The sequence below is a fragment of the Mirounga angustirostris genome, unplaced genomic scaffold (genome assembly GCF_029215605.1).
Source record: "Mirounga angustirostris isolate CCGP_5_RB_7025 unplaced genomic scaffold, mMirAng1.0.hap1 SCAF_8, whole genome shotgun sequence".
Taxonomy (NCBI): domain Eukaryota; kingdom Metazoa; phylum Chordata; class Mammalia; order Carnivora; family Phocidae; genus Mirounga; species Mirounga angustirostris.
In genome coordinates, this window is record NW_026991716.1 from 3,113,136 (window position 1) to 3,129,300 (window position 16,165).

At 43.5% G+C, this 16,165-nt stretch overlaps 3 protein-coding genes across 7 annotated transcripts in view; 2 read left to right on the forward strand and 1 right to left on the reverse strand.

Moving 5' to 3' along the window:
* Positions 1-16,165, forward strand: part of LOC123837389 (histone H2B type 1-C/E/F/G/I) — a 33,328-nt gene that overhangs the window by 15,726 nt on the left and 1,437 nt on the right. Inside the window, exon 2 of one of the 3 annotated variants that reach the window (XM_045866278.3) lies at positions 5,977-6,116. The exons of 1 other annotated variant lie outside the window; for it this stretch is intronic. The gene's annotated coding sequence lies outside the window, so the exon portion shown is untranslated. Of the gene's footprint in view, positions 1-3,410; positions 3,550-5,976; positions 6,117-16,165 lie in introns of those variants that run through there. One more of the 3 variants, XM_045866281.3, reaches the window with a different exon arrangement.
* The window catches only part of H1-6 (H1.6 linker histone, cluster member), a 37,133-nt gene continuing 27,736 nt past the window's right edge, over positions 6,769-16,165 (forward strand). For 2 of the 3 annotated variants that reach the window (XR_010413868.1, XR_010413867.1), the window contains exons 1-2: positions 6,769-6,907; positions 7,041-7,906. Coding sequence is in view for 1 of the 3 variants with exons in the window: in XM_064598433.1 (XP_064454503.1) it covers positions 7,287-7,906; positions 15,124-15,205 (702 nt within the window). In the remaining 2 variants the exon portion in view is untranslated. Of the gene's footprint in view, positions 6,908-7,040; positions 7,907-15,123; positions 15,246-16,165 lie in introns of those variants that run through there. The other variant, XM_064598433.1, reaches the window with a different exon arrangement.
* LOC135365684 (histone H4) lies at positions 8,733-10,291 on the reverse strand. The gene has a single exon (XM_064598487.1). The coding sequence runs from the start codon at positions 10,277-10,279 to the stop codon at positions 9,968-9,970; it is 312 nt and encodes a 103-aa protein (XP_064454557.1). The 5' UTR covers positions 10,280-10,291; the 3' UTR covers positions 8,733-9,967.

A 16,165-nucleotide genomic window follows, 5' to 3' on the forward strand; every position in this document is an offset into this window, starting at 1 on the left:
TTAATATGTATATGACAAATATGTATAGATGAATGTGAATACATATGATACACCTATAATGCATATAAAAAGCATATTTAGGTATCATGCCATATATACACATAGATAATTTTCTAGGTAATACATGGATGTATCATTACTTACATAAATAGTCCTCTGTTATTAGCTATTTAGATTGAGATCCATTTTTTTTTATTTTTTTTCAAAGTTTTTAAAGTAGTATCTACACCCAGCATGGAGCTTGAACTCATGACTCTAAGATCAAGAGTTGCATGGCCCTCCAACTGAGCCAGCCAGGAGCCCCCTGAGTTTCATTTTTATGCATTTGAGATCAAACAGATCACACATCTTTGTTTAAATATGTGATTATCTCTTTAAGATAGACTTCTAGAAGTAGAAATACTAAATCACAAGGTCACCACATTTTTTAAGGCCTTTTTTTTTTTTAAGATTTTATTTATTTGACAGAGAGAGACAAATGAGACAGGGAACACAAGCAGGGGGAGTGGGAGAGGGAGACAGAGAAGCAGGCTTCCTGCAGAGCAGGGAGCCTGGCCCGGGACTCGATCCCAGGACCCTGGGATCATGACCTGAGCCGAAGGCAGACGCTTAACCACTGAGTCACCCAGGCGCCCCTTAAGGCTCTTAATATGTACATTGCCAAATTGCCGTCCAGAAGGACCAGGCCCATTTATAATCCCAACATTTTATGAAAATCCCTGTTTTACAGCATGTATATTTATACTGAGAATTGCTTTAAAGCATCGTTAACCTGACAGGCCAAAAAAAAGTTTTTTTGAAATGCCATTTCCCTCATGGGACTTTTCCCCCATGTTTTCATTAGCTATGATCCCGTAAGAAATGAACCGCTGCTGCCCATGATCACAATCATTCCTCGGAAGGCACCATATGTAGAATAAGTAGGCTCTGAGGTTAAGACCGAAAACTAGTATTTAGCAGGTGCTTCCTCTGCCCAGGACGGTGTTGGAATAATAAACTGCATTCGGCTGTGTGTGTAACTGAACCTACTTTTACCTACATTGTTTCTTACAAGCCTCCTAATGACTCCATGAGAAAGGTGTCTAATGTGGATTGAATTCTGTCCCCCCAGAATTCATACATTGAGGCCCTAACTCCCAATGTGACTCTATCTGGAGATGGGCTTTAGTAGGTATTTGAGGTTTAAGAAGTTATAAAAGTGATGTCTAATCGAATTAGATTGGTGGGCTTGTAAGAAGAGGGAGAGGGAAAGATAGTTCTGGTACCTATGCAGCAGAGAAAGGTCACTTGAGGTCAGAGCCAGAAGGCAGCCATGTATAGGCTAGGAAAAGCGCTCTCACCAGAATTTGGCCATGCTGGCACCCTGATCTCAGATTTCAAGTCTCCAGAGCTATGAGGAAATAAATTCCTATAGCCACCCAACTTGTAGTATTTAATCTGCTAACCTGACCCAACGAAGACAGTGTCATCGCCGTGACTTACAGACAAGGAAAGTGAATAAGACTAGGAGAAACAAAGTGGTATTTGGCCACAATCAGAAGAGTCAGAAACAGGCAAGGTTGGAAGCTCACCCAGTTGTCCTTAATCCAAGGCCAGGGCTCCTCCATTCCACACGCAGACAGGAGCCTTGAAGGGTCAAGAGCCGCGTGTTTCCAGAACCAGTATTAGACTAAGACTTGTCACCAGAAGATGAATGTTTAATCTTAAATAAATATGCTCTGACTGCTCATTTATGAAAAATGTTGAATTTCCTGCAAAACTAAAATGCAAGTTGTGTGCAAAACCATTTTGCCAACCCAGTGGAAAATGATATAAAGCCTAATGATATCCTTACAGCACTGGGGTTTGTATGTGTGGTGAAGCAGGCTCTCAAATTAGTCCTAAAGTAGTGCCTCAGACAGGTGAATAAACCGGAAAGATATACTGTAAAATGTTTATTTATTTTTAAAAATATTTTTAAAGATTTATTTATTTATTTGAGAGGGAGATGGAGGGAGGGTCTCAAGCAGACTCTGCACTGAACGTGGAACCCCATTTGGGGCTCAATCTCATGACCCTGAGATCACCACCAGAGCCAAAACCAAAATTCAGGCGCTTAACTGACTGAGCCACCCAGGTTCCCCTAAAATGTTTATTTAAAAAAAAAATAAAGGAAACATAGGAGATAAAGATGGAAATTAGATTGACTATATGTCCATCCATCCATTCAATGGGTCTGCCCAGATGAATCCCTCCCACACACCAGGCACTGTTGTGGAAGGATTCAGTACTGTGTACGGCAGACAAAAAATTCCAGGTCCATGAAGTTGGCATGCTCATGGAAAGGTATTATCCACTGAATCAGTTACGAATGCACTGGGCTGCATTTCACAAAAATCCATATATAGTCGGTTAGCTAGAAAGAGATTTGTTTTTCCTCGTTAGCAGGAGAGCTCGGCTGGTCTTTCAGGGGCCATGGGGAGCTGCCAATGGTGCCCAAATGTAGAGGTTTCTTCTAGCATCCTGTACTCTCAATCGTGCCATTTTCATCCTCCATGTAGTTTTCAACCTCATGGTCCTCTTTAGCTCCTCTGGAAGGCGAATCTATGCTCCACACTGGAAGAAGGGGTAAGATCAAGGGTAGAGAGGCATGTGCCATCTGAGTCAACCGGATTATTATTGGGAAATGAAAAAAAAAGACATCCTGCTTTTCTTCTGATGATTCCACATTCTGCATTAAAGTGCAACAGATAACTCCCCCCAAGTTCTAATGCTTGTGTCTCCTTATTTTCAGAGACTGGCTCATTAGCATCCATGGAGCTTGAGAAAATCATTTCAGTCATCTAGCAATGAGCTGTTCATGGAAAAGTTTTGGATAGTCTTTGTTGTTAGCGTCCTACGTGTGAATCACAAATTAAGAAACGGCATGATATGAGTAGTGTCTTTGTTTACATACAAATAGCTAATAAGAGAGGTGGGAATGTCAGGAAGAACAGAAATAAGATTACCTGAATGGCTCCTCCAGCGGGTTTCCAGTTATGCAAATAGCTTTTCTTCCAAGCAGGCACTTCAGTGCTTTCTAATTAGACGGTGGTGGGTTTCTTTCCTCTGTCCTCTGAGAAGTTTCTAGAACTCCTTCGGAAGGTGTGCTGTTTCATAAGGAGGAGCAGAAACAGGCTGAACAAGTCATTCAGGTCCATCTGACTCAATTGAGGACATCTTCCCTGCTACCCTCTTTAAACAGAGATTTCTCCATCTTGAAACCCTGAGCAGATTATTGTTTTGGGCATTGATTTTGGCACCAAATAATTGTTGTCATTGCATATATTTAAATCTTATCTCCCAAATACAGAAAACAGTCATTTCTTTAGTTTGGAGACCAACTCATACTTATTTCTTAATTTAAAAACTGTTGTTTTTATGTCCCTCAGCCCTGGAACAACATCATACCTGCTCTTGATATTTAATACTTGATGATTTTAGAGACAACTTTTACAAACCATGGAATTGTACGCATGCCCTTTCTACAAAGAAAACAAAATAATTACTCAATACCTGAACAAGCAATCAATCAAAATAGAGTGATTCAAAAATGAAGAGATCAGTTGAAAAAGAGGTAAAGTTAAATGTGAAATAATGTTTGTTAAAGATAGATGAAACTATCTTTGAAACGAAGTTCAAAAATAGCTATTGAAAAAAGAAGAAACACATGAAAAAGGTTAACAGTTTTATTTTTTTAAAGATTTTTATTTATTTATTTGACAGAGATAGAGAGCACAAGTAGGCAGAGAGGCAGGCAGAGGGAGAGGGAGAGGGAGAAGCAGACTCTCCACTGAGCAGGGAGCCTGACGCGGGGCTCGCTCCCAGGACCCTGGGATCATGACCTGAGCCGAAGGCAGACGCTTAACCGACTGAGCCACCCAGGCGCCCCAAAGGTTGACAGTTTTAAAAGGTAGGTCTAAATCTTAGATACTAGGAAAATCTAAGAAGCATGTAGGGTAGACATTCTGGTAAGTGAAAGTCTGCTAATCTCACTGAACATAGTGAAAATCTGTAGACGCCTTTATTTTACTCACACACACACACATATATGGAGAAATATAGAGTAAACATTTTTTTTTTTAAAAAAACAACAGACCAGAGGGAACCCCCTTCGGGTCCCCTCCCTCCTTGGGAGCTTTGTACTATCACTTTGCTATCATTCAATAAACCTTGCTTTGCTGCCCATCACTCTGTCTGGTCTACCTCTTCATTCTTCCAAGCGGCGTGACCAAGAACTGTGGGCACCGATGGAGAAAAATCCTGCAACACCTTGACCAAAGAGATTACAGATGTCCAGAAAAATAAGGTGTCCTGAGGTCACAGAGCCACACTAAGTACCTCCAATGTTTGCTCAGAGGAAAACAATGAAGATGAATAGAGGTTCTGGAGGCCAACGTAACACCCACTTCAAATCTCAGCTCTGAGCATAAGACTCTTGATCTCAGGGTCATGAGTTTGAGCCCCATGTTGGGTGTAAAGATTACTAAAAAAATAAATGAATAAATAAACTTAAAAAATAAAAAAACAACAGACTAGAATGTTAATATTAAAAATGGGCTGTACAGTTTCCATATCATGAGAATAAATTTATTATAATCTTTTAAAGAAAACAGTTCTTTTATTTTCTTTGCGACTGCTTCCCTTGCTTTACTATTCAGAAGTTAGAGAGGCCAGCAAAAGTTGATCTTAAGGAAATGTTTATGGCAGTATTATTTCAATAATGAAAGTTCAGAAGGTTGACTTTCCCACAATAGAAAATTTGCCCAAACTGGGGCGCCTGAGTGGCTCAGTCGGTTAAGTATCTGCCTTCAGCTCAGGTCATGATCCCACAGTCCTGGGATCGAGCCCCACATCGGGCTCCCTGCTCGGTGAGGAGCCTGCTTCTCCCTCTCCCTCTGCCTCTCTCCCTGCTTATGCTCTCTCTCTGTATCTGTATCTCTGTGTCTCAAATGAATAAATAAAATCTTTAAAAAAAAAAGAAAATTTGCCAAAATAAAATTACAATATTGCTTCACACACACACACACACACACAGCTATAAAAATGTAATTCCATGAACATCAGTTCTAACAGATTAAGAGGAAGAAAAGAATGACCTGACACAGGTGATGTCCATAACTAGCTAGAGCCTTTTCAAGCCAACCTCCTGCTTCCTAGCTCGAAGACCTTGGGTGAGTTTTATGACTTTTCTGTGATTCAGTTTCTTTTAATACCTTTTTTTAAAGATTTTATTTATTTATTTGAGAGAGAATGAGAGAGAGAGCACATGAGAGGGGGTAGGGTCAGAGGGAGAAGCGGGCTCCCCGCTCAGCGGGGAGCCCAATGTGGGACTCGATCCCGGGACTCCGGGATCATGACCTGAGCCGAAGGCAGTCGCTCAACCAACTGAGCCACCCAGGCGCCCTGTGATTCAGTTTCTTAACGACAAAATTAGTTTCTATACTTTTTCATTTTTTGAAGGGGAAAACCTTGGGATGATGATTGACACAGAGTAATAAGCACTGTTTGTGTGTGGGGGGGGGGGCGGGGGGGTAGCTTTTAGATTTCCAATGCAAAGTATGAATCATGGTGCTTTGCCTGGATCTTAAATTATGGAATGTAAGAACTGTTTAAATTCTCCAATTCTTTGTTACTTTCAAAGCAATAGAATGATACGTTCTGTCAACCTATAGTTGTAAGGATCAATCCACTTCACAACCTGACCTGTAAGCACAAGTACTCAGGGGTCACAGAGGGTCAGAAAAACCAAACACATGTTAAAACATAGGGTCCTCGGTAAGATGCACCTGTAATCTCCCTTAGAAAGATTTTTCAAACTGAGGGTCACATTAGTGCATTAGTGCTTTGTGAAATCAATCCCATAGTTTGCAACCAGCATTAAAAAAATGAAATAGACTAGAATGTATCAGGATGTAAGCACTTAAGTTAGTATTGTTTTCTGAATTTTTGTTTCAGGTGTGTTTGTAAGCATGAGCCCATGAGTCAGAGAGGCAGAGAATTTGCTACCTCACTTTGCAACCAGAAATTGGAAAGTCTCATCATTTCATTTCCGCTTCAGAAATATTTCAAATGTAGACTCTCTCCTTTCCCACACTGTTTGCTAAGGTGAAGCCCTTGCCTTTCTTCTGAGACTATTGCAACAGACTACCAACTTCTGACATTGGACCCTTTCCAATAATTATTTTTTATGTGAAAAATCTAAAACCAAGACAGCTACAAGAACAATACACAAATCCTCTCCTTAAAAACTTCAGGTCGTTCCCCAGCCTGCAGAGTAACAAGCTTATGTGCAGGCATTGGCGGGGGGGACGGGGGGTGATCTCCACACGATGGTCGTTTTGGGGTTTTCCTCTGCTGAAGCCTGGGCTTTGGCCGTACCGCGCTGCTCTCTCAACATTGTTCTGGAAGGTCTGGCCTTGATGAACAAATTCCTTTCTGGACCTCTTACGAAGGCAAGTCGGAGGACAAGCCCCCAAAAGCAGCCATCCTAGACCTTGTTCCAATAACTCCTTCCCCGCAGCTTTGCAGGCACATGGGCCAGCCCAGTCCCGCTGGAGATCTGGGGCTCTGGTTCCCACGGAGCTCTTCCTGCCTCCCGTTTTCCAGTTAATTCAAGCCACAGGGACTGAGGACTGGTTTAAGTCACAAACAACCCACATGCCTTGGAGATTACGGTTCATTAGATTGTGTTTGCCCAAATAAAGTCGTCCTCTGCAGTTTTTAGACAATCCTATAAGCATCTCCTAAGCACGCAGTGAGACATTTAAGAGATGTGTTACTTCTTTCACATACATGAATAATTTTCAGTAAAAGTCAAAGTGTGAATAATTTATTTTCTCCACCGACTGGAAGCCAACCGTTTGGAAAACCACTCAGAAGAGCTGAGGTAAGCCTCTCGCTCAAAATTACTTTTAAATATACACGGAAAAGAGGAAGTTTTCTTCTTCTCCTTGAGTTTTGCTGAAAATCGAGAGCTTTCTCTTATAGTTTTGGCATTTGGGGTCATTTTTCATGAAAAGGTTAAACGGCACGTGAAATCCGAGTCTCCACGGATTACCCAGCAGGGAAGCGTGGGCGATTCCGCTCGGAGGATTTGTGTGGGATCCCACTTTTGGGGGTAAAACAAACACAAATGCTCCTCCCCCGAGGGGCGGGGCGGCGCCCGGCGGATGCACCAATCACAGCGCGCCCTGCCCTATATAAGGCCTTGAGGCCCCGCGGCGTTTGACGCCTTTCGGTGGTCGCCCCCAGCTGGTCTTCGTGCGATGTCGGAGACGGCTCCGGCGGCCGCAGCTGACACGGCCCTGGTCTCTATGGAGAACTCTCCCGCTAAGAAGAGAGGGAAGAAGCCGGTGGGCCGGCCAGGCGCTAGTCGCAAGGCCCCGAGCCTGCCCGTGTCCAAGCTGATCACGGAGGCTCTCTCCGTGTCCCAGGAGCGAGCAGGCATGTCCCTGGCCGCGCTCAAGAAGGCGCTCGCGGCCGCCGGCTACGACGTGGAGAAGAACAACAGCCGCATCAAGCTGGGCCTCAAGAGCCTGGTGAGCAAGGGCACCCTGGTGCAGACCAAGGGCACCGGCGCCTCGGGCTCCTTCAAGCTCAACAAGAAGGCCCTTCCTGAGCCCACCAAGAGCAAGCTCAAGAGGCGGTTTTCTGCTAAGGCGAAGAAGCTGGTCTTATCCAGAGACTCGAAGTCCCCGAAAGGTGCCAAGACCAGCAAGAAAGCCAAGAAGGCCAGGGCGACGGCAGCGCAGAAAGCGGCCAGGAGCGGCAGGAAGGCGACGGGAGCCAAGGGCAAGCAAGCACGGAAGAGCCCGGGGAAGGCCCGAGCAGGGAAGCCCAAGCTGAGCCAGCAGAAAACGAACCCAAGGAAAGCGGCGTCCAAGAAGTAAGCTGAAAGAAGCTCTATTCTCAACCCAAAGGCTCTTTTAAGAGCCACCCCAAGTACTTCAAAAATGGCTTGACACTGAAAACTTCTAGAAGCTTATAAACGGGTAAACAGTAGTGGTCTATTAAGTAAGTTCTATTGCAAGAGATCCTGAGGGTCTCGCCAGATAAGGTGCCGATCTACAACACCTTAAGGTTTCAATACTGGAAAATCCTGGTGCCTCATCTAAAAGGTAGAGTTCCAGTAGAGCACACGGCCTTGTGTACCCGCCATACTTGTCTGGGAAGATTACGTGTTGGTTGAGGGAGGAGTGGAGATAAGCTCCGCACAATCCTAGATGACTTTGCAAGTGCTTACATTCCAGTTGACCCTGTTACATGGTGCCACTGTAACTAGGGTTTCAGAACTCACTGTACAGCTTTCTGTGGGTCGATATATAGGAATTGTAACAGAATTCGGATTGGGGAATTTTAAATCTTTGGAGTTTTCCATTTGTTTTTTAAAGATTTGAGAGACCAAGCACCAGCATGGGGAGGGGCAGAGGGAGAAACAGGCTCCCTGCTGAGCAGGGAGCTGAGCTGGGGGCTCCATCCCAAGACCCTCAAGTCATGACCTGAGCCAAAAGCAAGAGTCAGATACTTAACCAACTGAGCCACCCAGGCGCCCTGAGTTTAACATTTAATAAACAGAAAAATCAAGTATCTTCAGCTTACAGTTGAAAGAATATTGAAATACCGTTTATCTTCATTTCCAAAATACTGTATTGTCACATTAAAAAAATTGGTTTGAAAATACAAGTAGTCTAATACAATGGTAATTCTATGTATTTTATGAAGAGAGTGGATAGGCTTGTCCAGATTGTGATCGACGGGCTGAAAAATACTAAACCTTCATGGAGATATTGGGGCTACAAAGTTTTTAGGATCCAAACTGAACTACATCACAAAAACGACTTAGGAAATTCTCAGGGTCTGAGTAAAGGCATCTTTCTCATTTTAAGCAAAATTAGTTTTAAAGCTTTCACTTAATTTGGGATTTTAGCATTCTTAAAGATTATCATAAATATTAAATTCATACAGTTAATCTTATTTTGGGCCTTGGTATTTGGGGCAACCTTGAACAAAGCCCAATGCAAATCTATGTAACGCATTCTTTCATGTACAAGCTTGTATTACAGATAACTCACTAGGGCCTAGCCTTTCTAAACTCACTTATGTAACTGGGCCTCTGACAATTTTTTTATATAATGGAAAACGAATAAACATAAAAGTTTAAAGTTGTATAGTCAGCCACAGCCCGTGTCTTGCTTGGACATGGCGGCCAGCTTCCCTTTCAGGTTGGAACTTGCGGGGAAGGCCGTGAGCCCCTCGTCCGACTGCCGCGCCCAGCAGTGGACCGACCCCAGACCCCCGCCCGGCAGCAGGCAAGTCCCCGGCACTGCTCCAATCCGTCTAGAACTGGCCCCGCGATCCCGTGCGCCTTTGTTCCTCGTGCCTCTTTAGCGCCTGGCAGACATCGGGTTAAAAACAAAGTTAACCCACCAAGGTTCTTCCGCCAGTTCCGGGGACAGCTATCAAACCTCCTGGCCAACAGGAAAATGGTGCTGAAACCCCGCCCTCCGCAATTTTTTCCGGGACCACACCGAGTATCATCCAATCAGAGCTTGTCCCCGAAGGACCGCCATTTGCATAGCCGCGCTGGTGGGGCCCGAGAGCGTAGTGTCGTGGGCGCTTCCGGCGCCGTGCTTCCCCCGAAGAACCCTCGTCGGGATGCTCTCGGTGGCGTTCAGAATACGCATTTCTGTCAGGATTTCATTGCCACCACTCTACCGTTTTAAAAAAAAACAGAAAAATCCATACATTCAGGTACAGAGGTTCCCTCATCTAGACTACATCACTGCAGAAACGGTTCTGAACCGACTCTTCCGGGGTTCTACGATCCCTACCATCATCTCACACTACCCCAACTTTCCTTCTACCAAGCACCACAGCCCTTTAAACGATTTTGTGGGCGGCCCTGAAAAGGGCCTTTGTGTTTGGATGTACGCGGGGTCCGCTGCACTCAGCCCCCGAAGCCGTAGAGGGTGCGGCCCTGGCGCTTGAGCGCGTAGACCACGTCCATGGCCGTGACCGTCTTGCGCTTGGCGTGCTCCGTGTAGGTGACGGCGTCCCGGATCACGTTCTCCAGGAACACCTTGAGCACCCCGCGGGTCTCCTCGTAGATGAGGCCGGAGATGCGCTTGACGCCGCCGCGCCGGGCCAGCCGCCGGATGGCGGGCTTGGTGATGCCCTGGATGTTGTCGCGCAGCACCTTGCGGTGGCGCTTGGCGCCGCCCTTGCCCAGGCCCTTCCCGCCCTTGCCGCGGCCAGACATGGTGGTGGTGCTAGTGGAAGTGACTGGGCCGTCTTCACGCAGCCCTTTAAATAGCATTTCTGCGGACCTGATTGAGAACACCGTGCCCTGGTGTTCTTTCCAAATTAGGTCGGTAAGGGGGTGGGGCAAGGAGGCCTCATTAACATTTGGATGTTTTGATTGGCCAGTGAAACCTCGCTCTTCATCGGGCGGGCTGGAGGGGGAGGTACGGCTCTCACTCGATTGAAAAGCTTGTTTCTCTTTTGTCCTGAGCTGTTTTTTCAGGGCCCGTTTGCAAATGGAATGTGGTTTTTTTTTTTTTAACCAGGTAAAGCCGCTGACCAAAGAGAACCACTCAACGTTTCTTTTTATTTCCACTTAATAACTAATAAATTATGTAATGATTCCTTGAGGGGAATGTAGAGGAAATAATGTGAAGGACGGTGGATTTATAGGTCAAGGGACTTTCCCTCCGGCCTCTTTAGTATTCCTATTAAACTGACGCATTTAGAAGGCCTTCTTTATGCTGGACAAAGTGTAAGCCTGGCCATCTAAAAGCTCTGGCCCTATGTTTGGAAACAAAAAAACCGAACAATTGCAAATTAAAACTTCTTGTTCCCTTTCGAACATTTGTTGAGTGATTCCTGTTTCTACAAAATCTGCGAGAGTTAGGGAACCTAAAGCTAAGCTTGGACAATCAGTTGCCCCTGGACCCTCTTCCTAGCCTGTTGGGCCTGTCTGATCTGCCTGCAGTTCCTAATAAACTCCCCTTTCCTCCTTAACTGATGCCTTTTCAACCTTCTCCAGGATTAGAGACAAGAACAAACGTTTTGTGAGTGGGGGATTAATTGTAGGGCAGGGCTAATACTTGATTAAGGTCATAACAAAGCCTACAGGGCCCTCCCCTGGAGGGCTTTTGATGAGATTATTGGTGTTTTAAACAAGGCTAATCCCATTAAGGGAAAAAAAAAATACAAAGCAGAATAGAGCAGAATTGGATCTGAATGTGGTTGGGAGAGGGCCTTCTCAAATAAAAAATTTCTCCTTAGCCTCCTGCTGCAGCTTTTGAAAATTTCCGTGATCAGACTTACTGGCACCCCCTCTCTCCAAAAAGTTCTTTGGACAGAGAATTTCTAACAATATCCTTCCTTATTTATTTAATAAATAAATGCCTGTTGTGGATACTTAAAAAAAGACTATGTCCTGAGAGCGATCACACACATATATATATAAAACCTCATACTTTCTCAGGTGAAAAGAGAAGAGTTCCAGGAGAGGGTAGAAAAGCTCTGAATGGCGTATGATTTGTAACACTTCTGGAATTATTAAGTAGTTACATTCTTCTGCCCCAAATTGAGGGGTTTTAGGTTCCTGACTTTTACTCCCCTCACCCCCACCACAAACACATACTTTATAAGGGGGACTTAGCTAGGAAGAAATGTCAAACACTACAGAGAAAAAGTGTAGAGTTTGAGGTTATAAGTAAAACTGAAATCTCAACATGCTTTTTAAATCATGGAAATAAATAAAAATAGCATGTATATAATATGGTAATTTCATGCAAAAATCCATGGTGTGAGCCCCCCTTTATGCACATCCCAGCAGGTGCCCTCTGCATTTCAAGAAGAGATCTAGGCCAGCTTCCCCCCAATTTTATTTTGCCCATTCGATCATTAATAAAACTTCACTTTTATTTTGACATCTTAGTCCTTTTTTCTTTTTTCTTTATTTTAAAGATTTTATTTATTTATTTATTTGACAGAGAGAGAGAGATAGCGAGAGCAGGAACACGAGCAGGGGGAGTGGGAGAGCGAGAAGCAGGCTTCCGGCCGAGCAGGGAGCCCGATGTGGGACTCGATCCCAGGACCCTGGGATCATGACCTGAGCCGAAGGCAGACGCTTAACGACTGAGCCACCCAGTCCTTTTTCCTATTCCCTTCTCCTAATGTCCTCTTTTATCAATTTTTCTCAATGACGTTGACTCAAAAATCATGAATGTCAGAACAGAAATATTTAAAACGTATACACATATAGATGTATATTAAAAATAGATCCTTCCACTCCGGGAAGAGTGCAGGTCCTACTTGGTCATGAGGCTCGGGAGAGGGGCGTGGCTCACTGTGGAACCTGTATCGCTGGCTTTCTTTTCACCCCACCCTCCCATCCTCAGAGAGAACCTGGCTTCAGAGAACCCTGTTCATTCAACATGTGAGGAAAGCCCTTCACCTAAAAACCCTACAAACAAGTTGTGGCTAATAAGTCACATCACACATTTGAACGAATAACACCATGAAGTTAATCAAAGGTTTTATTAAAACATGAGATGCCTACAACCACCCTCTGCAGCAGATTAACTCGATCAAAGTATCAGAGCTGAGGACTGGGTATACTATATATATAAATATAAATATACATAGTCAACTGTATATATATATAGTCAACAAACAATTCTGATACTTGCCCAGGGTTGAGAACTACCACTATATATCGTCACTTTTAAGTGTGTAATTGTTCTTTAGTGAGACAAAATCCTAGGGTAGAAATGCTTTTGACCTATATTACAGCTGAAGAAAGGTATACGTTCAACCTGACCCAACATAGTTTTCCAGGGCTTTATAACATTAGTTATCTCCAGGAGTTTGGGGACGTCTCTCCTGGTCTGGGGCAGACAGCTCTTCCAGCCACTGGCTGACAGTTCTTACTGCAGTTTAAGGCTTCAGTGCATTTCTCTTTTCCAGCCACCTAACCTTTACCCTGGTATGAATACCCATTGTCTTATTCACTTTCCCTAAATTCAATTTTCATTCCCATTGGCTTATCTGTGGTCTATAATATATACTGGGTTTTTCCCTAGTTTCCTTACTTCCTCTCCTTCCTGTTCTAGAAAATGTTCTACTTTTTCTTTTCAGTCCAAACATTCTACTGAAAGTTTGCCCTGTCCACTTCCTCAGCCTGCTGTCTTTGTGTGGGTTTGCTCCTGTAAACATTCTTAATGTATTTTGACCTACTAAAAAAAAGTTCTTTGGACAGAGAATTTCTAACAATATCCTTCCTTATACATTTATTTGTTTCAAAATTTTTATATAAATGTCTGTAATTAAATTGATTTTCAGATTTCCTTGAATACTTTCTTAATTGCATACACAAGGCACAAAAAGTATTTTGCACTTGTTTTAATGGTGAAACTGTGATTCCAAACATATACAAAGGAAAGACCACTCACTGTTACCTTCATGTTTAAAACAGATGCTCTCAGGGCGCCTGGGTGGCTCAGCTGGTTAAGCGACTGCCTTCGGCTCAGGTCATGATCCTGGAGTCCCGGGATCGAGTCCCGCATCGGGCTCCCTCCCTGGCAGGGAGTCTGCTTCTCCCTCTGACCCTCCCCCCTCTCATGTGCTCTCTCTCTCTCAAATAAATAAATAAAATCTTTAAAAAAAAAAGTTATCAGAAAAACAATGGTGGTCTAACATCAGATGCTCTGACTGTGGGATGACCACACCCATGGTCAAATACAGGAAAAATCACAATGATTATCTTGAAACATGAAAAAGGGTATTTGATAAAGCTTAAAACTTAGGCATTATTTGAAAAACTCTAAGAAAACTAGGAATAGAAAAGCTCTCTCGGGGCGCCTGGGTGGCTCAGTTGGTTGGGCGACTGCCTTCGGCTCAGGTCATGATCCTGGAGTCCCAGGATCGAGTCCCGCATCGGGCTCCCTGCTCGGCAGGGAGTCTGCTTCTCCCTCTGACCCTCCTCCCTCTCATGCTCTCTGTCTCTCATTCTCTCTCTCTCAAATAAATAAATAAAATCTTTAAAAAAAAAAACAAACAGATGCTCTCTTTGCACACATTGTCACGATGTTTTGGCAGTATCGAAGTTGGTTATTCCCTGTTTTATGACAATGCCATTGTGGTAACTGTTTAAGAAATAAAATTCAGGGCATTTAATCAACCCTAGAGTAAGGTTAACTGAGACTTAACCCTGGGGTTTACACAGATACTGGTACTTACCTGCCCCACCCCCACCCTGTCCCACCCCAAGTACACAGAAGACTCCAAAACTCTTTTTTAGACTCTTTGGATCAAAAGCTAGAATCTTATATGTAAAAAATAACAATACGTAAAAAAAAAAACAAAAACCACAAACAAACAGCAACAACAGTTTCTACCCCAATCTGGTGAATAAAATGATTCACAGGTGTTTCAAGGTTACTCATACCTAAATTTCTCCCTTAATGAGAAAGAGAATAAATAGAAATGTAAATTTATTCATTAGAAATTTGTTTATTAACAGAAAAAAATCCTTAAATTAAAAAAAAATACACACAAAGATAATGTTTCCAAATATTTATGAAAAAGTTATAGAGATAAGGCAAATTCTGAAATGTTAAAACAGATTCCCTCCTCACTGCAGCAAACATCAGAGGCGTTGCCACCAGGAGCATCCCAAAGAGATAATAACAATGCCACACTACATGTTTTCTTGACACAGAAACAGGTTTTTTATAGCGGTTATGAGCTTGACTCCGAGCCAGACGAGGTAGAATAAAAATCGAGCACAATAATTTTCTAGCTGTGTAACCTTCAGCAAGTTATGTAACCTCTCTGTGCTTTGGTTTCCATACAACAAAATAAGGGTAATGAAATAACCATGGTTCCTACTTCACCGGAATCTTCAGAAACAATATCCCGAACAAGGCTTGGCATCTAGTAAGTACATAATCATTGTTAGTTGAAAAAAAATAGTTTTAGAAAATAGTCATGCAATGGAAGGCATGCGTGCGGGATGTCAAGTCAACCCAGGCTTTGTAATGAAATCGTCACACAAGATCATTAATAATGAGTTGACATTCTACCTTTTCACAGATTCCAAAAGAGAAACGAAAAAAAGATGACCCAAAGTCTACAGAAAGAAATCAAACCCCCAAATACCCGTCCATCGATGTGAAAATCTTCAATGTTTAAAGTCATGCATTCTTGAGTTCTAGTCATTATTAGATTGGAGTGCGATTAGAAAAAAAATTATAGTTTAAAAATGGTAGCTTAGGGGCGCCTGGGTGGCTCAGATGGTTAAGCGTCTGCCTTCGGCTCAGGTCGCGATCCCAGGGTCCTGGGATCGAGTCCCGCATCGGGCTCCCTGCTAGGCGGGGAGCCTGCTTCTCCCTCTGCCTCTGCCTCTCTCTCTCTCTCTCTCTCTGACTTTCATGAATAAATAAATAAAACATTAAAATAAATAAATAAATAAAAATAAAAATGGTAGCTTATAAGAATTTTCCAGCATTTTAGAGAAGGCGTTATGTTTTCGAAGGCGTATGTGTGTGGACATGAAGAATGTTTCGTAGTGCATCAAGCCCACTCAGCCCTGTAAGACCATATTACTCAGACACAGCAAGAAAGTCTGCCTCCACCTCCCAGCGGGTCTTAACCAACGGCTGCACCTGAACTACAGGGATTTCCAAAGGTCTTCCTCTGTTCCGTTCTCTGTTCAGGCAGGTCAACAGTGCCCTGTGATCAAACCAGCTGGTGACTCGTTTCTTATTTCCTCAAGTTCTCAGGGGCTTTTCTCCACAAAAATCTCCAGCGCCCACCTCTTCTCTCTCCCTAGCCCTGCAGGAACCTCCCCGCCCCCGGGCTAGACAGTCACATGACCACTGTGACACTTCCGACCGTAGCCACCAGGTGGCACCCTTCTCCACACGACTGCGCTTTGTTAGTGGGTGGTTTTGCCAGAGGCCAAATAGGATCCAGAATTTAAAATGTAGGTCTTTGATTTTTCAAATGTAGTTGATCTTAAGTATTGATGAACAAGGGAAGAAAAATTAAGCTAAGAAACACTGAAAGAAAATAGAGGTTTATTACTTCCATTATAAAAAGAATGGGTGGCTCAGTAGGTTAAGGGTCTGCCTTG

Coding starts and splice junctions, on each gene's coding strand:
- LOC135365684 (XM_064598487.1), bottom strand. CDS start 10,279: ATGTCTGGCCGCGGCAAGGGCGGGAAGGGCCTGGGCAAGGGCGGCGCC.